The 23,899-nt window shown below is 40.1% G+C and overlaps 4 protein-coding genes across 4 annotated transcripts; all 4 read left to right on the plus strand.

The window, feature by feature from the left end:
* The first annotated feature begins 1,140 nt into the window (after window positions 1-1,140).
* On the plus strand, window positions 1,141-3,958 carry LOC148198557 (uncharacterized). Its single transcript, XM_088115846.1, has 2 exons — window positions 1,141-1,194; window positions 3,161-3,958. The coding sequence occupies exons 1-2, from the start codon at window positions 1,141-1,143 to the stop codon at window positions 3,956-3,958; spliced, it is 852 nt and encodes a 283-aa protein (XP_087971972.1).
* A 2,746-nt stretch (window positions 3,959-6,704) lies between these two features.
* Window positions 6,705-8,703, plus strand: LOC148198558 (uncharacterized). The gene is made up of 4 exons (XM_088115847.1): window positions 6,705-7,803; window positions 7,950-8,213; window positions 8,325-8,612; window positions 8,687-8,703. Exons 1-4 carry the CDS (start codon window positions 6,705-6,707, stop codon window positions 8,701-8,703), a joined length of 1,668 nt encoding a protein of 555 aa, XP_087971973.1.
* A 1-nt stretch (window position 8,704) lies between these two features.
* LOC148198559 (uncharacterized) lies at window positions 8,705-12,126 on the plus strand. Its single transcript, XM_088115197.1, has 2 exons — window positions 8,705-9,131; window positions 11,669-12,126. Exons 1-2 carry the CDS (start codon window positions 8,720-8,722, stop codon window positions 12,124-12,126), a joined length of 870 nt encoding a protein of 289 aa, XP_087971323.1. The 5' UTR covers window positions 8,705-8,719.
* Window positions 12,127-13,431: 1,305 nt separating this feature from the next.
* LOC148198560 (uncharacterized) lies at window positions 13,432-14,685 on the plus strand. Its single transcript, XM_088116330.1, has one exon. The coding sequence runs from the start codon at window positions 13,432-13,434 to the stop codon at window positions 14,683-14,685; it is 1,254 nt and encodes a 417-aa protein (XP_087972456.1).
* The last annotated feature ends 9,214 nt before the right edge of the window (window positions 14,686-23,899 follow it).

Genomic DNA, 23,899 nt, shown 5'->3' on the forward strand with positions numbered 1-23,899 from the left:
TACAAGGTCAGAGCCATCAGCCAGGTATGCTCAATTCACACTCCAAAACGTTCCATTCACATTCTACGCACACTCTACTGAGTTCATAATACTCAATTACCATAATATTCATCTGGGAGCAACAGTTCCTTCAACAGACGCTTAACTTGAGCGTCAGAGTGCCTTTGTAGGTACCTCCCCCTCTCTACTGGTGAAGGAGAACGAACGGTGCAAATCAAAGAAGCGTGAGCGATCCATCAAAGGACGAGCGTGTGGTCTATATTGCAGGAGAGCGAGCGGCAAAGTCATCGAGAAGCGGCAAAGTTACGTGTCTCAGTCCCACAAAAATCTTCACCAAAACATTTTGGCGCCCACCGTGGGACCGGGGGCATCCCTTATAACCACAAGAAACCAGACAAGGATGCAGTCTCGCCATCAACGTCAACAAGCTTCTACGGCTTTACAAATAATTATTTTGATATAGATTCATTTTATTATTTAATTTACATGATTTAATTTAAATATCTTAATTCCATACTATAATATTGTTCAAGATTTATTAAGGGTCCAATGATGCACTCACCACTTAGCCAAATTTGGCATCAAGTGTTCAACCATTCGGTCATTCGGCCTCGTAGGAATTAGGTCGTTTGGCCTGACAAGAATTCGGTCGTTCGGCCTCACAAGTATTAGGCCGTTCAGCCTCACAGGAATCCGACCATTTGGCTTCACAAGTATTCGACCCTTCAGCCTCAACTATTAGGTCATTCGGCCTCATAGGTATTCGGCCATTCGGCCACACAGGTACTCGGCCAATCGGCCTTACAGGGCCGTCCAAAAAACTCAAGGAACGTTCCAAACCAAACTCCTATGTTCAAAACCAAATGGCAAACACAGTCCCCCATGGACTATAAATCAAAGATAGTCCCCCATGGACTATAAATCAAAGACAGTCCCTATGGACTATATATCAAAGACAGTCCCCCATGGACTATAAATCAAAGACAGTCCCCCATGGACTATAAATCAAAGACAGTCCCCCATGGACTATAAATCAAAGACAATCTCCCATGGACTATAAATCGAAGACAGTCCCCCATGGACTATAAATCAAATACAGTCCCCCATGGACTATAAACCGAGTGGTAAATACAGTCCCTCATGGACTATAAATTGAATAGTAAAGACAGTCCCCAGATGAAGGCTCACTCACAGGTATTCAGCCTTTCGACTTCTCAGTACAGGTGACAACATCCTACGCACAAACTATCCGGCCTCTTTCAAGCTCATAAGTCCTATAGTTAATCATAGCTAAAAGCCGAACTATTAACTCGGACTTGGGGGGCATGTATCAGATATAGTGTTTACCGAATGGTTACTAATTATTAACCGTTCGGTCAACACCAAATCTAAAATATCTAGTTAAAGATATTGGATATGCTGTTGTTAACCCTCGGCAAGTGTAACCGAATCGTATCAAGTAATAATAAATGGTAAGACCAAGTATCGTTTCCCAAAAGACTCACGACCTAAATAGTTATGTGATTTGTTGATTAAATTAGACTTGTGAACAAAGTTTTTGTAGATTTAAATGCAAATACTAAAAAGAAAATATGAATGCATGTATTGATCGATTGAACAAAAGAAGCAAAACGTGATTGAAATATATGGAATGATAATGTTGATGGGGGTTTTCAATTCATCCTATCCACTCTCATATATTCAAGAATTCATCTTCTTCATTAATGTTAATGTCACTTTCTAATTTACCTTAAACCCAATGTCTTGGTGAAGAAAGCCTACTCCCAATCACTAGTTTACAATGTCTTGTCTCCCTAGCAATTATTCATGCATTACATTCGCACAGAAGCTTAAAGGTAACCAATCCTCCTATCCCTATGTCTAGGCAATATTACTATTGGAAGAATTTCTTCATGTGTAGATTTATCTATATGTGTCCATACAAATAACACCAATGATCATGCAATTGAATGAATTAAACAAAGCATGCATAGAGTATAGAAGAAAAACCCTAACAATTAATGAAAGAAAGCATATGGATTAAAGAACTAATTCAATACATGAGAGTTTCAAAGGATTACATTGATTCCCCAACAAGAATGAAGGTTTAGTTCACCATAATCACGGTGAAACTAGATAAATGAAAGATAGAACCCTAGAATTTGAAGAGTGGAGCTTAAGCATCCAAAATCCTCCTCCAAGGGGTGAAGAAAGTGTTATGTTGCTTCGTTCTGCCAAAAGATACTAACCCTAGGTTGACTAAAACCTTATATAGACTCCTAAAGATTACAAAAAGGTGGCCCAAGGCCCATTAAAATGGGGCTCAGTGGTAATTACCGCTCAGTAGTAAGTGTGGTTCTTCTATTTGACGCTCAATTGCTGTTTTTCCCCTCAACGGTGACTGCGGGACTTCAAAGTGCCGCTCAGTGGTAATTTCCGCTGAGCGGTGCTTGCGGGTCTTCTTTTATGCATTTTTTCTTCCTTTCCTAACTCCAACTTATGGCTTCTTCACTTCTTCCATTCATTTCATCTTAAAACCTGCAAAAACAAGGAAAACCACGCATAAAACCCATCAAACTCTCTTATTTCCAAAACATGATTACAAGCTAGTTTCTAAGTCATAAAGGTTGTCTTTAAGGTCAAAATTAAGTCTAAAAATAACAGTTTTTCAACTGTTATCAGCTGTTTATGAGAAACCGATCGAATTTTAAGGTAAGTCTATTTATATTTTATTGGGCCTGTATCATATTAGATCCATGAGACAACTGATAAATACAAGGTCAGGGCCATCGGCTAGGTGATAACGGTAATTTTTACCATTATCTTTGAACCAATTTTTGTACCAAATCAACCCTTTTGAAGCTTGAAACATGTTTAATCCTTCATTTTTATCTAGGTTTGTGAATAAGTTAGTGTTTGCTTTACATATAAGTTTTCATCATTAATTCCTCAAATTTGTAGGCAATTAGCGTATATTGGAGAAGTACTTAATTATCAAGAAAGGGAGCCAAGGAAAAGATACAAAAGCAGGATCTGAAGGAGCAGGGAAGGAAGTTCGCGCCTGGGCGCCATAGAAGAAGGGGGCTGGGCGCAACTTTCTGCGCAAGCCTCGCGCCCGGGCGCGACCAAGAGAGCGCCGGGCGCAACTTAATGCGAGAAGCTCGCGCCCGGCGCCACCTATGTGAGAGGGAGGCAGGTGGCCTTTGATGCAAACATAATCAACTCCTTCTTCAACACTCAGTGGCCAGGGGGCAATATACAATGTCATTATTCAGAAGCACTCAGGACTGATTTTGAAGGGATAGATTACCAAGAGGTTGAGAGGACTTTATGCCTTCCAAGAGGCCACTTTCATAGGAACAGACAAGAACAACCATTGCACATCAAGCGTTCCTTTTTAACACCTCTCTCAAAATATTGGGTGGCATTCATACATACAAACATATCTCCATGCTCCCATGTGTCTGACCTCAATGTGAGTAGAGTAATTCTCCTTTATTTTATACTGCAGGGCCAACCAATCAATGTGGGTCAGATTATTGCACATGAGATCAATGATTGTGCCCATACTACACTCACCAACACTCCACTAGGGCACCCATCTCTGATCACTCACCTATGTGAGCTTGCTGGGGTGGACACTTCTACTCCTCCATTTGAGAGACCAAGGAAAACAATCGATCGGTCCTATTATTTACAATACTGCTTAATTGATGAGGAGGGTCAACACATTCCTGCACCCCAGCCACCAAGACCGCATAGGAGTAATCGTCCAAACCCAGGTTTCATGACTCCAAAGGAGTATGCTGTCAGAGTAGCATGGCCTGGAGACCAGACCCCTACTGATGGGGGAGCTGGAACATCCTTTGGAGCTCAAGCAATGGAAGAAGATCAATCTGAAGAAGAAGAAGATGAGGAGGAGGAAGCCACTAAAGAGGACATAGAGAGTGATTCTTGAGGAGATGAGACAAAGAAGGGGGCAACAATCATTTCTTTCATTTCTTTTCATGCTTTAATTTCCGTAGTTAATTTAATTTCAGCACTCGTATTTTTAGATCTTTTGGTTAAATTTTGAACTTGGGTGAATGAATAAGTTGATGAAAATGTTTGGAACTTGACTTGACTAGAAATCGTTTATGTTTGCTCTTACTCTGTGAGACTTTGAGAAATCAGGATTGAGTTGTGAAGTTGCATAGTGTGGTTACTCTCGATTGAATGAATTTCATGCTCTGTTTTTCTTGTGATTAATGTGCATGGCATTGTGTTTGAAAACAAATATGGAAACCTGAGTAACCTAGTGAGATCTTGTGCTCCAGAATTATTGTTGAATGATATCACTTTAGAAGCACAATTGAGTTTTGCCTGATTTTCTCTGAATGGAATCATTTGCTTGTATAGTACACATGATCAAGGCTGTCTTGTTCTCCCATCTTGTCTTAATTTTTTGAACCCAAAGCCTATTGTAACCGTATGAAGCCCATCCATGAACCTTAAAAAGCAATTTGAAAAATTTGTGATCCCTCTACCTTGAGCTAAGATGAGCATTCAAATGTGGTACAGGAAAATGGTTAAAGTTTGGGGTATTTGAGGTGACAAGAGAAAAATGACAATAAGAGTCAAAAAGAAAAATGAAAAGAAAAAGGAAAAAGAACAAGAATAAAAAAAACTACAAAAAGGAAAAAGAAGTAAGATTTTGGTACAATTGGTGGAAGTATAAGAGAGGACTTTGTTATCTTGTGCTAAAGTGAATGCTCTCTTAGTTAAAGGTATTTGTTTTACCTAGAAAAACCAAAACTCCTTCTTAGCCCAACCAAAGTAAAGCCTTGAATGTTCTTGTAATGCAAATTTATAGGTAATTGTGTTCATTGTAGGAGAAATGAAAGGCAAAGTTCAATTGTGTGATATTGTGATGATTGAGTGAGAGACACACACATTCCCATACACCTTTGAAAGTGAGAGAAACAGTCTTCTCAGAGGAAGGGTTCCATGTTAGTTAAGAAAATACTATTGCCATGTGTGTTGGTCCCTCATAGAACATAGCGGATTTCTTTTGTAATTTTGTGAGTACCATCAGTGAAAGCTTCACTTCTTGTGACAAAAATCAAGTCAACATGATGAGCAAGCATGATTGAATTTTACACTTCTTGAGTGATGAAGCATTAGATTTGAGTTGTTTATTCAAGCCATTTCATTCATTTTTCTGCTTGAGGACAAGCAAGATTTCAAGTTTGGGGTTGTGATAACGGTAATTTTTACCATTATCTTTGAACCAATTTTTGTACCAAATCAACCCTTTTGAAGCTTGAAACATGTTTAATCCTTCATTTTTATCTAAGTTTGTGAATAAGTTAGTGTTTGCTTTACATATAAGTTTTCATCATTAATTCCTCAAATTTGTAGGCAATTAGCGTATATTGGAGAAGTACTTAATTATCAAGAAAGGGAGCCAAGGAAAAGATACAAAAGCAGGATCTGAAGGAGCAGGGAAGGAAGTTCGCGCCTGGGCGCCATAGAAGAAGGGGGCTGGGCGCAACTTTCTGCGCAAGCCTCGCGCCCGGGCGCGACATAGGGGGCGCCGGGCGCGACCTAATGCGAGAGTTTCGCGCCTGGGCGCGACTGAGGAGGGGCGCTGGGCGCGACCTCTGCTGACCTGGAACCCTAGATCTATTTAAAGCAGTCTGAAACTGAGGGTCGTATCTTCTTGGCGGCTGAAGCTTGGAACACCATTTTTTGGACCTCAGGGAGCTGGCTTTGGGCAGTGGGAACTCTCCATTCTTCCTCCTTGGATCCCCATTCTTCCATTTTTCTCCATTGTATGCTCAAGTTCTCCATGACTATGGAGAACTAATTTCAATTTCTTGGAGAATGATGTAGTTACGAAACTTTCATGTAAATGCACCTGAGTTTAATGAATTTAAGCTTCTTACATTTGATTGTGAGTGTTTAATTTCCTTCTCTTAAAGCTTGTTGTGACTTGATCAACCATAGCATGATTCTTAGATTTGCTTGATATTGGGAAATATTGTGTGGATCTGGAACTGGAATTAACACCTATAGGGGATTGTATCTAGGGATAGAGCTTGACCCTTTAGTTGTCTTAAACCTGTAATTGTAATGCAGATGAACTTTCTAGGTTACCAAGGGATTGGGACTGCAAAAGTGAATCTAGGCTCTTTCTACCAAGGGATTGGGTCTGAGTATAATAGGAAGGTTGACAAAAGCAATTAAGTGAAGAAGTAGTAATTTGCATTTGCATGATAGTGTAGTAATTATAATCATTCTCCAACATCTCAAATTCATATTGTTTCATCATCCATTAACCACTTTCAATCTTTTAGCCTCTAAGAAGTTCATTTTATCACATATACATGAATTGGAATTTTATTGTACTTGATTTATACTAAAAAAGATTATTCTTAGTCTAAGTGAGTTAAACTATTATACGGTTGTAAAGTGTTACACGAGTCTCTTGGGAAACGATATTCGGTCTTACCGGTTTATTACTCAGAACGATTTGGTACACTTGCCAGAAAGTTAACAAGTTTTTGGCGTCGTTGCCGGGGATTCAGTGTTAATACTTTATTTGTGTAATTCTTAACCAACTTAGGCTTTATTCTTATTCTTATATTCTTTTTACTGTGAATAATTTTTGTTTTCTTTTATTTGTGGCTAACCTTGTGCTCTAGTAGTGTTGTTTTTAGTGAATGCAGAGAAAAATTCGTACTAGAAGCACACCATCATCTGAACCTCTTCTATTGGATATTGAAGTTGAAAAGACAGCAAGAAGAAACAATAGCCGAAGAAAGAGAGAAAACAGGACATCAAGAGACATTTCTCCCACACCTGAAATCTCTGAGCAACCAAACTCTCCCACAGCTAATCAGGAAATGGGGGATATGGCTGACAACATGAATGATAACGGTGATAGACAAGCAAGGCGCACATTGGAAGACTACTCTACTTTCGCAGGGCCACTCCACTTTAATAGTATTGCTCGACCACGGGTAAATGCTGTGAACATGGAAATGAAGCCAACCCTCATCCATCTGGTGCAGAGTAATCAGTTCAATGGCCTATCACACGAGAATCCTTATAATCATTTGGCAACTTTCTTGGAAATTTGCAACACTGTAAAAATCCATCAAGTGCCAGATGAGGCAATAAGGCTCAGCTTATTTCCATTCTCCTTGGGAGGTAATGCTAAGATGTGGCTGAACTCTTTCCCTGAAAATAGTTTTACTACTTGGGAGGATGTTGTGGCAAAATTCCTCAACAAATTCTTTCCACAGTCCAAGGTTAACAAGGGGAAACAGGAGATTTCATCTTTTCAACAGGATGTCAATGAGACTTTGAGTCAAGCCTGGGACAGATTCAAAGGGCTACTGAGAAAGACACCCACTCATGGGTTTGATGAGCCTACCGTTCTCAATATGTTTTTGGGAGGATTGAGATCCCAAACCAAATTGATGTTGGATGCCTCAGCTGGAGGAAATATCCGATGGAAGACACCAAAAGAAGCCCATGAGCTAATAGAAAACATGGCTGCAAATGACAGTGAACTGCAGAATGAAAGGGCTCAACAAAAAGGGGTTTTTCAACTACAATCTCAGGACGCCTTATTAGCTCAAAACAAGATAATGACCCAACAACTTGAAGCGCTCATGAACAAACTCTCTCAATTGCCAAAAGAGCTCCAGAATGTATCACAAGCCCAACATCAAGGGTGTGAATTGTGTGGTGGAGAACATGCTAATGGTCATTGTGCTATGCAGGTCAATACCCAAGAAGATGTGAACTATATGGGTAATCAGAACCGTCAAAATCACTATAATCAAGGATAGAGACCGCACCCAAGCATGGGCCAAGGACAAGCTGGACCCTCAAACAGACCACCACAACAACAATACCAACCACACCCCTCTCTATCAGACAGGACCTCTGAATTGGAGGACACTCTTCAACAATTCATGCAAGTATATCCATCTCCAACCATAAAAGCACAGAAGCATCCATAAGGAATTTGGAGATACAAGTTGGCCAACTGGCCAAGAAGCTAGAAGAAAAACCTGATAAGAGTTTTGGAGCCAATACTGAAACTAACCCAAAGGAGGAGTGCAAGGGAATCACTACAAGAAGTGGTAAGTTGCTAGTGAGTGGAGAGAAAAAGAACTCAGAAGAGAGTGATGAAAGAAAAGATGAAAATGAGACAAAGAGTGAGAATAGAAGAGAAGAAGAGAATGAGACAAAAGAAAATGATAATAGTGTCAGTAGAGAGAAAGAAAAAGATGAAGAGGATGAGAGAAGAAAAAGAAAAGAAAAAGAAGTTGAGAAGCCTCTTCCCTATCCACAAATATACTCAAGAAAGGATAAAGAAAAGCAGTTTGGGCGGTTCATGGATATCTTCAAGCAATTGGAGATAAAAATACCATTCTCAGAAGCACTACAACAAATGCCGGCCTATGCAAAATTCATGAAGGAACTCCTCACTAAAAAAAGGAAATACATTGAGGAAGAGACCATTGAAGTACAAGGCAACTGCAGTGCCATTATCCAAAAGCTCCTCCCTCCTAAATTCAAGGATCCTGGTAGCTTCACCATTCCATGCACTATAGGTAAGCTAACTATTGGAAAAGCATTGATCGACTTGGGTGCAAGCATCAACTTGATGCCTTTCTCTTTATTTGAGAAAATTGGAGAGCTTGAACTCAAACCTACTCGGATGAGCCTACAATTGGCAGACAGATCCATCAAGTATCCACTTGGTGTAGTGGAGGATGTTCTTGTACGAGTAGATAAATTTGTGTTTCCAGTGAATTTCGTTATCATGGAAATGGAGGCGGATGTGGAGGTACCACTCATTCTTGGAAGGCCATTCATGAAGACGGTAAGAGTACTCATTGATGTTGATGATGGTAAGCTCAAGGTGAGGGTGCAAGATGAAGAGGTGAATTTCAATGTTTTTGAAGCAATGTCTCATCCCACTGATGAGGGAGCTTGTTTTCAAGTTGATGTGCTTGACGAAGCATGCATAACTGTAAAAAGGGAAATACATGTGTCGTCTCCACTGATAAAAACCCTCATAGATGCACGTGAATCTCTCAATGAAGAAGAAGAGAGAATGATTGAAGAAAGTTTAACAGATTTGGATGTGCTGAAGGAGATCCCATCTCATGAGGTGCAGATTGAAGATATGAAGACTGATGTCATGGTGGAAGAGAAGAAACTTGAACTAAAAATCTTACCCTCTCATTTAAAGTATGTTTTTCTAGATGAGAGCAACAACAGGCCTGTGATTATCAGCAGCTCCTTATCATCTGCTGAAGAGAAGAAGTTGATTGAAGTGTTAAAAAGAAACAAAGGAGCTGTAGGATGGTCTATCTCTGATTTAAAGGGGATAAGTCCAACCTATTGCATGCACCGCATTTTCATGGAAGATGATTTTAAACCAGCAACTCAACCTCAAAGAAGGCTAAATCCAGTCATGAAAGAGGAGGTGAGGAAAGAGGTTCTCAAGCTTCTTGAGGCAGGGATAATTTATCCTATCTCTGATAGCACATGGGTAAGTCCTGTGCAAGTGGTGCCCAAGAAGGGTGGCATGACAGTTATATGTAATGAGAAAAATGAGCTTATACCTACACGAACTGTCACTGGTTGGAGAATGTGCATTGACTACCGGAAGTTAAATAAGGCCACTAGAAAAGACCATTTTCCCCTCCCCTTTATGGATCAAATGCTGGAGAGATTAGCAGGGCAAGCTTTCTATTGCTTCTTGGACGGTTATTCTGGTTATAATCAAATAGCTGTTGATCCAAAAGATCAAGAAAAGACCGCATTCACGTGCCCCTTCGGTATATTCGCTTATAGAAAGATGCCTTTTGGGATTTGCAATGCCCCTGCCACTTTTTAAAGATGCATGCAAGCTATATTCTCCGATCTTGTGGAGAAATGTATAGAAGTCTTCATGGACGACTTCTCAGTGTTTGGAAGCTCATTTGATCTATGTTTGGCAAATTTGGAAACAGTTTTGAAGAGATGCATCCAAACCAACCTCATCCTTAATTGGGAAAAATGTCACTTCATGGTGACGGAAGGGATTGTTTTGGGACATAAAATTTCATCCAAAGGAATTGAAGTGGACATAGCTAAAGTGGAAGTCATTGAAAATCTTCCACCGCCGACCAATGTAAAAGGGATTCGAAGCTTTCTTGGGCATGCTGGCTTTTACAGAAGATTCATTCAGGATTTTTCGAAGATTGCTAAGCCTCTAAGCAGCCTCCTTGTAAAGGATACACTGTTTGAAATGAATGATGAATGCTTGAAGGCATTTGAAGTTCTGAAAGCCAAGCTGATTTCTGCTCCGGTGATTATAGCCCCTGATTGGAATAAAGACTTTGAACTAATGTGTGATGCAAGCGACTATGCTATAGGTGCAGTTCTTGGGCAGAGAAGAGAAAAAGTGTTCCATACAATCTACTATGCAAGCAAAGTCTTGAATGGAGCACAACTAAATTATGCAACCACAGAAAAGGAGTTTCTTGCCATAGTGTATGCGTTAGAGAAATTTAGGCCCTATCTCATTGGGTCTAAGGTGATTATATACACTGATCATGCTGCCATCAAGTACTTGCTCACCAAACCTGATTCCAAACCGCGCTTAATCAGATGGGTGCTCTTGCTACAAGAGTTTGATGTGCATATTCACGACAAGAAAGGTAGTGAAAATGTCATTGCTGATCATCTATCCCGGCTCATCAATGATGAAGTTACAAGCAAAGAAGAAGAGATCCGGGAATCCTTTTCAGATGAGACTCTCTTGCACATTCAATAGAGACCATGGTTTGCTGACATGGCAAATTTCAAGGCAGCGGGAGTTATCCCAAAAGACTTATCTTGGAGTCAGAAAAAGAAGTTCTTTTCTGATGCAAAACAATTTATTTGGGATGACCCTTTCTTGTTCAAGATTGGGGCTGACAACCTATTGAGGCGCTGTGTAACCAGTGAAGAAGCAGCAGGAATCCTTTGGCACTGTCATAATTCACCATATGGGGGGCACTTCAATGGAGAAAGAACAGCTGCAAAAGTCCTTCAATCAGGATTCTATTGGCCCACATCATTTAAAGATGCTCACAATCATGCCAAAAGCTGTGATAGATGTCAGAGAACCGGAAGCATATCAAGAAGGCATGAAATGCCATTACAAGCAATCTTGGAGGTTGAAGTTTTTTACTGCTGGGGCATAGACTTTGTTGGCCCACTTCCACCATCTTTCAATAATGAATATATCTTGGTGGCTGTTGACTATGTAAGTAAGTGGGTGGAAGCATCAGCATGTCAGAAAAATGATGCTAAAACAGTCATTAAATTCCTGAAAAGGAATATTTTCTCAAGGTTTGGGGTACCTAGAATTCTTATTAGCGATGGAGGATCTCATTTTTGCAACTCCCAGCTAGAAAAGATACTAACTCATTATGAAGTGAGGCACAAAGTTGCATCCCCATACCATCCTCAGAGCAACGGCCAGGCCGAGGTTTCAAATAGGGAAATTAAGAGGATTCTTGAGAAAACAGTTTCGTCTTCAAGAAAAGACTGGGCAATAAAGTTGGATGATGCCTTATGGGCCTACAGAACAGCAATAAGACACCGGTGGGAATGACTCCATTCCAGTTAGTCTATGGAAAAGCATGTCATTTACCAGTGGAATTGGAACACAAGGCTTACTGGGCTCTCAAATTTCTAAATTTTGATCCTACGTTGTCTGCAGAGAAAAGGAAGTTGCAACTACAAGAGTTGGAAGAACTGAGACTAAACGCCTATAAAAACTCCAAGAAGTACAAGGAAAAGGTCAAGATGTATCATGATAAGATGCTGGTGAATAGACAATTTCAACCTGGCCAACAAGTCTTACTCTTCAACTCTAGATTCAAAATTCTCCAAGGCAAGTTGAAGTCAAAGTGGTCTGGACCTTTCACCATAAAGGAGGTAAAGCCCCATGGAGCCATTGAATTGGTTGACCCCACATTCGATGATTCAAATAGAAGTTGGGTGGTAAATGGACAGCGGTTGAAACATTACCTGGGTGGTGAGATTCAGCGTCTCACCACAATCATTCATCTCTCGGATCCTTGAGCATCATTGTGTCAAGCTAATGACATTAAACAAGCGCTTACTGGGAGGCAACCCAGCTTTCTAACCTTCCTTATGTGTTATTTTGTTATTTGAGTGTGATTTTGATTGTTTGAATGTGTTTTAGAACTTGTTAAAATTTGGCTGTGTGGAAGCATGTTAGTGTGTTGTGTAGCCTGAGAGGTTAATAGTGTGATTTTGTTGTGTCCTGTTTTGTAATAGCTTGTTTTGGAGAATGCTGAAAACTTTTGAAATTGAGCACCTAAATTTTGATTCCTGAATTGAATTTCAAGTGTTAGAGATTTGAGCAAGTTTGTTTAGTAAAATAAAGGTGTTCTGGGTTGTTTTGAGAGCCAGAGAAGGTAAAAACCAGAAAATTGTACAGTGAGTTGAGCAATTCTGCAGTCCGCTGAAATCTGCAGAACTCACGCCCAGGCCCCCCCTGACCAGGCGCGCCTAGGCGCGAGATGGTACAACCTACGTGCTGGTCGCGCCCGGCGCCCTCCACACGAGGGGCGCCGGGCGCGACATGTGCAGGCCCAATCTAAATGGCCTTTTAGTGCACAGTGGTCAGATTTTCCTCATTTTCTCAAACCCTAATCCCTCAACTCCAGCTCTCTCTCTGTTTTGCTCTCTCGTTTCCCCTCTACCACAATCCATCACTCCAATTTTCTGAATCCCTCACTACACACACATCATCTCCCTCACCATCAACATCTCATTACCTCTTCAAACCCTTTTTCCCAACTCACCCCAGCCACTCAACCCAGCCAATAAACCCTTCCTCATACGCAATCATCCTCATCACTAAAGCAATCCTTTCTAGGCACTCTTGACTCACGGCCAAGCTTTCAACTCATCAAAGAACCCCAATTTCAAAATCAGTTTCACTTCTCCAAAACAAGTAGGTTTCAATTTCTCTGTTTGTACTTTGAATTTCTGATTTGTGGTTTGAAATAGACTTACATGCGTGTCTTTGAACTGCTTATTGATTATTAGAGAGGCATTTGCTAACGAAAGCTAAGCCACAAATCTGCAGATTTTTCTGCATAAGTCGCGCCGGGCGCCCCCTGCAGGGCCGCGCCCGGGTGCGACTGTCTCGGCCAGAATTTGGCCTGGGTTGAGCTTTTCAACTATTTTTCAATTTTAGCCTTTTGATCTTCTTGTGATTGCTTGTGATTGATTGTCCTAATTGTTTGTGTATGATTTTAAGCCTTGAATGCACATTCTTTTGCACAAACATTACATTTCACTTTGATTATGTGTTGCTCCTCCTTAAAATCACAATGCTTGCATGTTTGTGCAGAAATGGCATCTGCTTCAGGATCAAAGAGAATCAAAACAACGGCGGGCAATACAACAAAGGGGCAGCAGAGAAAGAACAAGTCGCATCCTCAAACTTTTCTCTCCAAGAGACATACGAAAAACTTTGATGACTCTCAAAACAGACGGCTACTTATGGAAAGAGTTGTTGAACAGCTACCTCGGGAGGAACCACAGTTTGCACAAGAGGTGTGGCGTCGGCACTGGAGCAATCTTATCTCTTTCCCTGCCCCAGCTAATATTCCGGTAGTCCGGGAATTCTATGCAAATGCCCGCAGTTATTCAGATGAACCAGAGCCATTCACAAGTTATGTGAGAGGGAGGCAGGTGGCCTTTGATGCAAACACAATCAACTCCTTCTTCAACACTCAGTGGCCAGGGGGCAATATACAATGTCATTATTCAGAAGCACTCAGGACTGATTTTGAAGGGATAGATTACCAAGAGGTTGAGAGGACTTTATGCCTTCCAAGAGGCCACTTTCATAGGAACAGACAAGAACAACCATTGCACATCAAGCGTTCCTTTTTAACACCTCTCTCAAAATATTGGGTGGCATTCATACATGCAAACATATCGCCATGCTCCCATGTGTCTGACCTCAATGTGAGTAGAGCAATTCTCCTTTATTTTATACTGCAGGGCCAACCAATCAATGTGGGTCAGATTATTGCACATGAGATCAATGATTGTGCCCATACTGCACTCACCAACACTCCACTAGGGTACCCATCTCTGATCACTCACCTATGTGAGCTTGTTGGGGTGGACACTTCTACTCCTCCATTTGAGAGACCAAGGAAAACAATCGATCGGTCCTATTATTTACAATACTGCTTAATTGATGAGGAGGGTCAACACATTCCTGCACCCCAGCCACCAAGACCGCATAGGAGTAATCGTCCAGACCCACCTGCCAAGCCTGATCAAGCCGGCCCACAAAACCCCTTCCAGATGTATGATATGAGGCTGGCTGTGATCAATGCTAAGCTCGAAGCAATCAACAGGATGGGCCTCGCTCACGCAGACATGATGCGTCATGTCTATGCCTCCTCTCACCCAGGTTTCATGACTCCAGAGGAGTATGCTGCCATAGTAGCATGGCCTGGAGACCAGACCCCTACTGATGGGGGAGCTGGAACATCCTTTGGAGCTCAAGCAATGGAAGAAGATCAATCTGAAGAAGAAGAAGATGAGGAGGAGGAAGCCACTAAAGAGGACATAGAGAGTGATTCTTGAGGAGATGAGACAAAGAAGGGGGCAACAATCATTTCTTTCATTTCTTTTCATGCTTTAATTTCCGTAGTTAATTTAATTTCAGCACTCGTATTTTTAGATCTTTTGGTTAAATTTTGAACTTGGGTGAATGAATAAGTTGATGAAAATGTTTGGAACTTGACTTGACTAGAAATCGTTTATGTTTGCTCTTACTCTGTGAGACTTTGAGAAATCAGGATTGAGTTGTGAAGTTGCATAGTGTGGTTACTCTCGATTGAATGAATTTCATGCTCTGTTTTTCTTGTGATTAATGTGCATGGCATTGTGTTTGAAAACAAATATGGAAACCTGAGTAACCTAGTGAGATCTTGTGCTCCAGAATTATTGTTGAATGATATCACTTTAGAAGCACAATTGAGTTTTGCCTGATTTTCTCTGAATGGAATCATTTGCTTGTATAGTACACATGATCAAGGCTGTCTTGTTCTCCCATCTTGTCTTAATTTTTTGAACCCAAAGCCTATTGTAACCGTATGAAGCCCATCCATGAACCTTAAAAAGCAATTTGAAAAATTTGTGATCCCTCTACCTTGAGCTAAGATGAGCATTCAAATGTGGTACAGGAAAATGGTTAAAGTTTGGGGTATTTGAGGTGACAAGAGAAAAATGACAATAAGAGTCAAAAAGAAAAATGAAAAGAAAAAGGAAAAAGAACAAGAATAAAAAAAAACTACAAAAAGGAAAAAGAAGTAAGATTTTGGTACAATTGGTGGAAGTATAAGAGAGGACTTTGTTATCTTGTGCTAAAGTGAATGCTCTCTTAGTTAAAGGTATTTGTTTTACCTAGAAAAACCAAAACTCCTTCTTAGCCCAACCAAAGTAAAGCCTTGAATGTTCTTGTAATGCAAATTTATAGGTAATTGTGTTCATTGTAGGAGAAATGAAAGGCAAAGTTCAATTGTGTGATATTGTGATGATTGAGTGAGAGACACACACATTCCCATACACCTTTGAAAGTGAGAGAAACAGTCTTCTCAGAGGAAGGGTTCCATGTTAGTTAAGAAAATACTATTGCCATGTGTGTTGGTCCCTCATAGAACATAGCGGATTTCTTTTGTAATTTTGTGAGTACCATCAGTGAAAGCTTCACTTCTTGTGACAAAAATCAAGTCAACATGATGAGCAAGCATGATTGAATTTTACTCTTCTTGAGTGATGAAGCATTAGATTTGAGTTGTTTATTCAAGCCATTTCATTCATTTTTCTGCTTGAGGACAAGCAAGATTTCAAGTTTGGGGTTGTGATAACGGTAATTTTTACCATTATCTTTGAACCAATTTTTGTACCAAATCAACCCTTTTGAAGCTTGAAACACGTTTAATCCTTCATTTTTATCTAAGTTTGTGAATAAGTTAGTGTTTGCTTTACATATAAGTTTTCATCATTAATTCCTCAAATTTGTAGGCAATTAGCGTATATTGGAGAAGTACTTAATTATCAAGAAAGGGAGCCAAGGAAAAGATACAAAAGCAGGATCTGAAGGAGCAGGGAAGGAAGTTCGCGCCTGGGCGCCATAGAAGAAGGGGGCTGGGCGCAACTTTCTGCGCAAGCCTCGCGCCCGGGCGCGACCAGGAGGCCGCCGGGCGCAACTTAATGCGAGAAGCTCGCGCCCTGGCGCGACATAGGGGGCGCCGAGCGCGACCTAATGCGAGAGTTTCGCGCCCGGGCGCGACTGAGGAGGGGCGCTGGGCGCTACCTCTGCTGACCTGGAACCCTAGATCTATTTAAAGCAGTCTGAAACTGAGGGTCGTATCTTCTTGGCGGCTGAAACTTGGAACACCATTTTTTGGACCTCAGGGAGCTGGTTTTGGGCAGTGGGAACTCTCCATTCTTCCTCCTTGGATCCCCATTCTTCCATTTTTCTCCATTGTAAGCTCAAGTTCTCCATGACTATGGAGAACTAATTTCAATTTGTTGGAGAATGATGTAGTTACGAAACTTTCATGTAAATGCACTTGAGTTTAATGAATTTAAGCTTCTTACATTTGATTGTGAGTGTTTAATTTCCTTCTCTTAAAGCTTGTTGTGACTTGATCAACCATAGCATGATTCTTAGATTTGCTTGATATTGGGAAATATTGTGTGGATCTGGAACTGGAATTAACACCTATAGGGGATTGTATCTAGGGATAGAGCTTGACCCTTTAGTTGTCTTAAACCTCTAATTGTAATGCAGATGAACTTTCTAGGTTACCAAGGGATTGGGACTGCAAAAGTGAATCTAGGCTCTTTCTACCAAGGGATTGGGTCTGAGTATAATAGGAAGGTTGACAAAAGCAATTAAGTGAAGAAGTAGTAATTTGCATTTGCATGATAGTGTAGTAATTATAATCATTCTCCAACATCTCAAGTCCATATTGTTTCATCATCCATTAACCACTTTCAATCTTTTAGCCTCTAAGAAGTTCATTTTATCACATATACATGAATTGGAATTTTATTGTACTTGAGTTATACTAAAAAAGATTATTCTTAGTCTAAGTGAGTTAAACTATTATACGGTTGTAAAGTGTTACACGAGTCTCTTGGAAAATGATATCCGGTCTTACCGGTTTATTACTTAGAACGATTTAGTACACTTGCCAGAAAGTTAACACTAGGTATGCTCAATTCACACTCTAAAATGTTCCATTCACATTCTACTCACACTCTACTGAGTTCATAATACTCATACCATAATATTCATCTATGAGCAACAACTCCTTCAACAGACGCCTAACTTGAGCTTCGGAGTGCCTTTGCACGTACCTCCCCCTCTATTGGTGAAGGAGAATGACCCATCAAAGGACGAGCGTGTGGTCTATATTGCAGGAGAGCGAGCGACAAAGTCATCCAAAAGCGGGAAAGTCAAGTGTCTCGGTGCCACAAAAATATCAACCGAAACAATTGTGATTCTCGTTTTATGATTGTTTACTTGTTGGAATGATGTTATGTTTGATGATTTGGTTGATGTTGAAATATTGCATGTTTGTTTGGATGTATTGATGATTGATGAAAAGGCATAAATTGGGTAGGAATATAGTTTGATCGTGATTCTGCAATATTTTGCAGAATTTAGTAAACTGTAACCGAGAGTCATTCGTGACCGTTCAGTTTTCCTTTGGTGTGTTCGGTCTTAACTGGATTCTCCTTTTAAAGAGAATTTCAGTTAATGAACACTAATATTTAGTTTAACTTTAGCTTTCGATTTCTACTTAGTCATCACCCTATTCAGGGTATTCAAATAAGTTACGTAATCAACATTATAATCGTTTTCAGTATGTAAATAGATGTTAGGTTGTTTTTGTGATCGGCTTTCTATATATATATATATATATATATATGTGTGTGTGTGTGTGTGTGTGTGTATATATATATATATATTTCTATTAGCTAGAGTGTTCGGTCTCTACAGTGCTAGGTCTGAGACTAGACTCGGTCTCTTAAGTGCTAGGTAGCGTACTAGTTCTCGGATTCTTCATAGTATTAAGCCTGTTACTGGTATTCGGCGTCAAACAGTATTCGGCCTCAATAAATGGTGTTCGATCTAGAGTCTTAGTATTCGGCCTAGGTTTCGTAGTGTTCGATTTAAACTCTTAGGAGTCGGGTCAATGAAGTGGTGAACTTGGTAAATAGCGTTCGGTCATGTTAGTTACTAAGGAGTGTTATTCCATTCGGCCTTGTTCATTATTAGTATTTTATTTTATCGTTCTGTTTGATTGAATTGATAGTTAAGTATGATGATATTGAAGAGTGATATGAATTGAGTAATATGGATGTAAAAGAGAATTCCAAGGAGGAATATCTCATGAATGATATTGGAATGGTAAAGTATGAATGTGTGGGAATGGTAGGAGGTCCTAGGCCATAAGGTGAACTTGGACGGAACAGACCAACCTTGGGTGGCAGCTGTTGAGGGTATCCCAGCTATTACATCACCTGGGTGCAAAAACGTCGTAGCTACACAGAATTCGTACAGTCCGTACAGTCAGAGTAAGGTGGTCGGTCATTGCATGCATTGACGTATAATTTTGGTTGGAAATGTATGATTGGATGATTGCATGATTGACTTATTGATGTATATCAGATATATGTGAAATATGTTTTACTGAATTAATTAAATTACATAAGCTTACCCTATTTTCCTGTCTTGTCTGTATTGCCCGTTCGGACGTCATTTCCTATTGCAATGATCATCCTATGGATGTGAGCAGAAGGGGAAGAGTGTCTACTGGAAGAGGCTCTAGAAGAAGTGGAAGTGAAAGTTGAACCATAAGATCGTTCGGCAGTTAGAAATTGGTTCTATTTTGTATAACCGATCAGTGTAAGCTTAGTTTTAAAAACCGTTCTGTCTAGACTGTAGATTTTGTAAAGTTTAAATTCTAAAGTATTGTTGTAAGGCCGTTCGTCATAAACGTACTTATTCTCTTTCAGAACTGAATTGTAATATTATTAACTGTGAATATTCTATGGTATGATTTTATACTGTATTTTTGGGATGTTACATTTAATGGTATCATAGCAGTTTGTTCCTTAGAAATACTGTAGGTTATGAGTATGTTATGCTTTTGTTGTGTACTCAGTTTTCGGTTAGTTAGTGTTTTTGACTCTTTGAATTAAATTAATGGTTCTTTTTCTCTGTTAATAAGAGAAGATGGCTCCTAGACCTCCTCCTCCACCTACCGATCGGGATACATCTGATAACACTAGATTGTTAGAATCAGTGATAGAGGCTCTACAACAACAGAACGCTGCCTTAGTACAACAGAATACAACGACGTTACAAAGTTTGGAGGCTGCTAGAGCAAATTCAGAGGCAACCCAAAGGCAACTCATGGAAATAATATCAACAAATAGGAATATAGTTGGACCATCCTCTTCCACTGCTAGTCATCAAACCGAGTGGAGTTTAGAGAGTTTTCTCCAACATCACCCGACCAAGTTTAATGGAAAGTGTCTTTCGGATGAAGCCGATCAGTGATTAAGGGACATGGAAAGAATTTACAATGCCAAGAGTTGCTCGAAGGACAACAGGCTGGCATATACAGAGTATCTTTTGACAAGGGAGGCAAGTCATTGGTGGAATAGCATGAGGTTTATATTAGAAGGTGTAACATCCCAAAAATATAGTTGTAAACTATACTTAAGAGTTCTTACATTTACAATAAGATAGAATAGTTACAGGAAATAAAGCTAACTTACAGTTATCCTAAAATAACCATAAATTAAAACTTTAAAGAAACGTACACTAATACAAATTATAAAATCAGACCGATCGGTCATACAAGAGCTGTATCGACCGAACAGTCCTACAAACAGTGTATTACACCAAACAATCCTATACTAATTGCGAAAACAAACACAAGACCGAACAGTCTTACTCTTAGCCGAAACCATCCTCTCCAGCCAGTGCATGCTTTAGAGAACCCTCAATATCTTCTGCTCACACCTACAGGGTGATCATTGAAATGACAAGGACGACCGAACGAATAACATGATACATCCGGAAAGTAGGGTAAGCTTATGTAATTTAATTAATTCAATAAAACATATAATTCACACAATTTTGAGATATTCAATAGATCAATCATGCAACAATCAATCATACATTTCGAACCATAATCATACAACAATACATGCAATGACCAACCACTTTACTCTAACTATCCGGACTGTATGATTTTTTTGTAGCTAGGACGTTTTTACACCCAGGTGATGTAATAGCTGGGATACCCTCAACAGCTGCCACCCAAGGTTAGTCTGTTCCACCCAAGTTCACCTTATGGTCTAGGACCTCCTGCCATTCCCACACATGAGTTACTCTTCTCTATGTGAGAATGAGCAATCACGGAATATCAGGATAAACGTCAGCTAAGCTTAACCACATTCATACTTTATCATTCCAATAACCAACCATTAGATATTCCTCCCTGGAATACTCTTTCATATCCATATTATAAGTATCTCATCATACCTTCACATTACATTAGAATTATCATACCATACTTCAATACCAACATACGTCCTAATCCATCACATTTAAGTATAATCAAACTGATCAGTAAAATAACCATCATTCTTGAACACGAACGAACGAAAAAGATCAACCTAACCTATTAACAAGACCGAATGAAAGAAACTCTCCCTACATACTAACATGACCGAACGGTCATTTAAGAGTAAGACTCAAGCATGAGCAGAACACAGTTTTAGGACCGAATACTAGAATAACCGAAAACTAGAGTTAAACCGAACGTTTTTATCTTATGTCGAACACTATCGGCTTAGACCGAACACTCTGAGACTGGTGGAGATCGAACGGTTTCTCACTTCCCAAAGGACAGGACCGAACGGATCATAACAGATAAGACTGAAGGAGTGGTCGTACACTATTTAGGACCGACCATTAAGAGAGACCTCATTAACAGGTAAGGCCCATCAGGAGCCGAACGTAGTTAAGACTGAACACCAATACCAAACCGAGTACCAGTGCAAGACCGAGCACTACCAAGACCGAGTGCTAGTACAAGACCGAGCACTATCGAGACCGAGCGTTAGTACAGAACAAGCACTACCGAGACCGAGTGCTAGTACAGAACAAGCACTACCGAGACCGAGCGCTACTAAGGTCGAACGGTCATGAACTGGGAGGACTCCAAAGAGACCGAACCCAGTTAATGACCGAGCGTAGGACAAGGCCGAACAGCCAAATCAGTGCATGACCGAGCGGTCAACAACGAACCCTCAGTTTTCTGCATAATTCTGCAGAATTATGAACACATCAAATTTTACCAAAACTAAACATTTTTCCAAACTTCTAATCTTTCAAACACGAATCATATACACATTTACACCTATCCAAGAGTACCTAAATCTTTCTAACATCATTCCAAAGAGTCCCATACCAGATTTCACTTCAAATTCTGCATAATCCACAACTCAAAGACCAAAAATTTGTTTTCCTACTATTTACACATTTTAGAAGGACTTAAGGGTTCTAATAGTCCCTAAACAACTTACCTAGATTATCCTTACAGACCAAAACTACTCTTGATACAATTTCCCCCTTTTCACTACTCCACTTTCTCACAATTCACTCGGCACAGTAACTATAATTTTTCAGAACTGAAATCAAACATGGTCACAACAATTAACAGTTCACAAAACAATACCGATCATACAAACGTTCCATTTTCACATACATACAACCACAACAACCATCATTCTCATATATCATAACCAAATCAATTAAATTAAATAGCTTCCCTTACCTCAAAGCAACTTGACAGATTAAAACTTCTCCACAGTTTTGCTAAACCACAAGTGATACCAAGATAGTCTACAAATTTTGGATCGATGAAAGGAAATCGACCACCGAACTAGAAACAAAAACAAAATCAGAATGAAAGGCTAATGAACACATGCAAGACCGCACAAGGCTTGCATGTGACAGGAAATGCATGATTTTTCAAAAAGACAAAGGAATTGAACTTACCAGCTCAAAACAATAACTTGATCGGTGCAAAGGAAAGCTTTTGACACCAGGAAGGCTCTGCCACGGTCTGATTGATGATCAGATGAAGAAGAAGTGAGAATTTCTAGAGAGAAGGGACATGAAAGGTAAATTATTCTATTTTAGAGAGATACAGAGTCTAAAAATAATGAGACCACCTTTGTTTAAATTTTCTATTTATATGCTCATGCAACACTTGGTCTCTTTATTTTGAGACATCTGTCCCCCTCATAACACTAAATTTCTAGTCTCTTACAGAAGGAAGCCATATTCCCATCTCTTGGGAAGTTTTCAAGAACAAGTTTTATGAAGAATACTTCCCAGATAGTGTCTGGTTTGCTAAATAGGTTGAATTTCTTCAGTTGGTGCAAGGAGGAATGTCACTATCAAAATATACTGATAAGTTTAAGCATCTGGTGAGATTTAATACCATGGTCACAAATGAAGAGTGGTAGTGTCGAAAGTTTGAGAATGGGTTGAGGAGTGATCTGAAATTGCTGATCTTCAGTTTGTGTATTAAGTCGTTTCCTGCAATGGTTGAACGAGCCAAGGTATTGGAGAAGAACACGTTGGAGGTGGATCAACAAAGGAAGCTACAACAGCAGAACGTTCAGGGTCAAATTTCTTCCAAGAACAGTTCGGGTCTGAGGAAAACCCCTTATACTCGGCCTTTGCCTTCTAAAAATGTTGGTTTTTCTTCTCAGTCCCCGGGTTCTGTTGTTCAGTTTGGAAAACAAGGATCAGTGGCCTGTTTTAATTGTGGAGGACCCCATTACAAGTCAACATGTCCTCAACTGGTAGGAGGAAAGTTTTATACTCGGTGCAGGAAGAATGACCATTTGGAGAGTGAATGTAATATGGGAAGAAGGGCAGTTCTAAAGCCTCCAAATGCTGGAAGAAGTCAACCAAGAGGTGGTGGCCAAGCACAAGCAGTGGGACGCGTCTATGCATTGACGGGATCTGAAGTAGCAAGTTCAGGTAACCTCATTATCAGTACTTGCTTGTTGTTTGGTGTTTCTTACTGTGTGTTGTTTGATTTGGGGGCAACACATTCCTTCGTCTCGAAGGCATGTGTTGAGAAATTGGGATTGACCGAGAGAGAGATGCAGTTTGACTTGGTGGTGTCAACCCCAGCAGTTGGTGAGGTTAGGACGTCTACTGTGTGCATTAGATGTCCTATTGAGGTTGATGGGCGTAGATTTAAGATGAATCTTATTTGCTTACCTCTCCAAGGCTTAGAGGTAATTCTAGGAATGGATTGGTTGACTGCCAATCACATTCTTATTGATTGCAGAGAGAAGAAGTTGATTTTTCCTAGTGAAGAAGAGAACCTATCGTTGTCTATCGGTCAACTTAGGGTAGATCTAATGGAAGGCGCAAGTTGCTTCTTGATATTGTCTCATTTGGAAGTGATTGAAGGAGAGCAACGTTCAAATCATTCAGTACAAGGTGGGCAAAGTGAAAACCGTTTGGTGTAATGGAATTCCTGGATGTTTTTCCCAAAGAGGTGCCAGGATTGCCTCCTCCAAGAGAAGTGGAATTCTCCATAGATCTGGTGTCTAGAGCAGGACCCGTATCTATAGCGCCATACCGAATGGCTCCAGCAGAGTTGGCCGAGCTCAAGAAGCAGATTGAAGAGTTAATGGAGAAGCAATTCATTCGGTCAAGTGCATCACCGTGGGG

Source organism: Vigna umbellata, chromosome 5, assembly GCF_029865625.1.
Source record: "Vigna umbellata cultivar VRB3 chromosome 5, Vumbellata_1.0, whole genome shotgun sequence".
In the NCBI taxonomy this organism is placed as follows: domain Eukaryota; kingdom Viridiplantae; phylum Streptophyta; class Magnoliopsida; order Fabales; family Fabaceae; genus Vigna; species Vigna umbellata.

What these genes read in the sequence shown, in the direction of transcription:
- LOC148198560 (XM_088116330.1), top strand. Translation starts at nt 13,432, where the DNA reads ATGGCATCTGCTTCAGGATCAAAGAGAATCAAAACAACGGCGGGCAAT.
- LOC148198558 (XM_088115847.1), top strand. Translation starts at nt 6,705, where the DNA reads ATGCAGAGAAAAATTCGTACTAGAAGCACACCATCATCTGAACCTCTT. An exon ending in AGAAGATGTGAACTATATGG is followed by an intron (nt 7,804 to 7,949) that starts GTAATCAGAACC and finishes TCTGAATTGGAG; the next exon opens with GACACTCTTCAACAATTCAT. An exon ending in AGATGAAAATGAGACAAAGA is followed by an intron (nt 8,214 to 8,324) that starts GTGAGAATAGAA and finishes AAGAAAAAGAAG; the next exon opens with TTGAGAAGCCTCTTCCCTAT.
- LOC148198559 (XM_088115197.1), top strand. Translation starts at nt 8,720, where the DNA reads ATGAGCCTACAATTGGCAGACAGATCCATCAAGTATCCACTTGGTGTA. An exon ending in AGAGAGAATGATTGAAGAAA is followed by an intron (nt 9,132 to 11,668) that starts GTTTAACAGATT and finishes CATTCCAGTTAG; the next exon opens with TCTATGGAAAAGCATGTCAT.
- LOC148198557 (XM_088115846.1), top strand. Translation starts at nt 1,141, where the DNA reads ATGGACTATAAATTGAATAGTAAAGACAGTCCCCAGATGAAGGCTCAC. An exon ending in AGATGAAGGCTCACTCACAG is followed by an intron (nt 1,195 to 3,160) that starts GTATTCAGCCTT and finishes TAATGCGAGAAG; the next exon opens with CTCGCGCCCGGCGCCACCTA.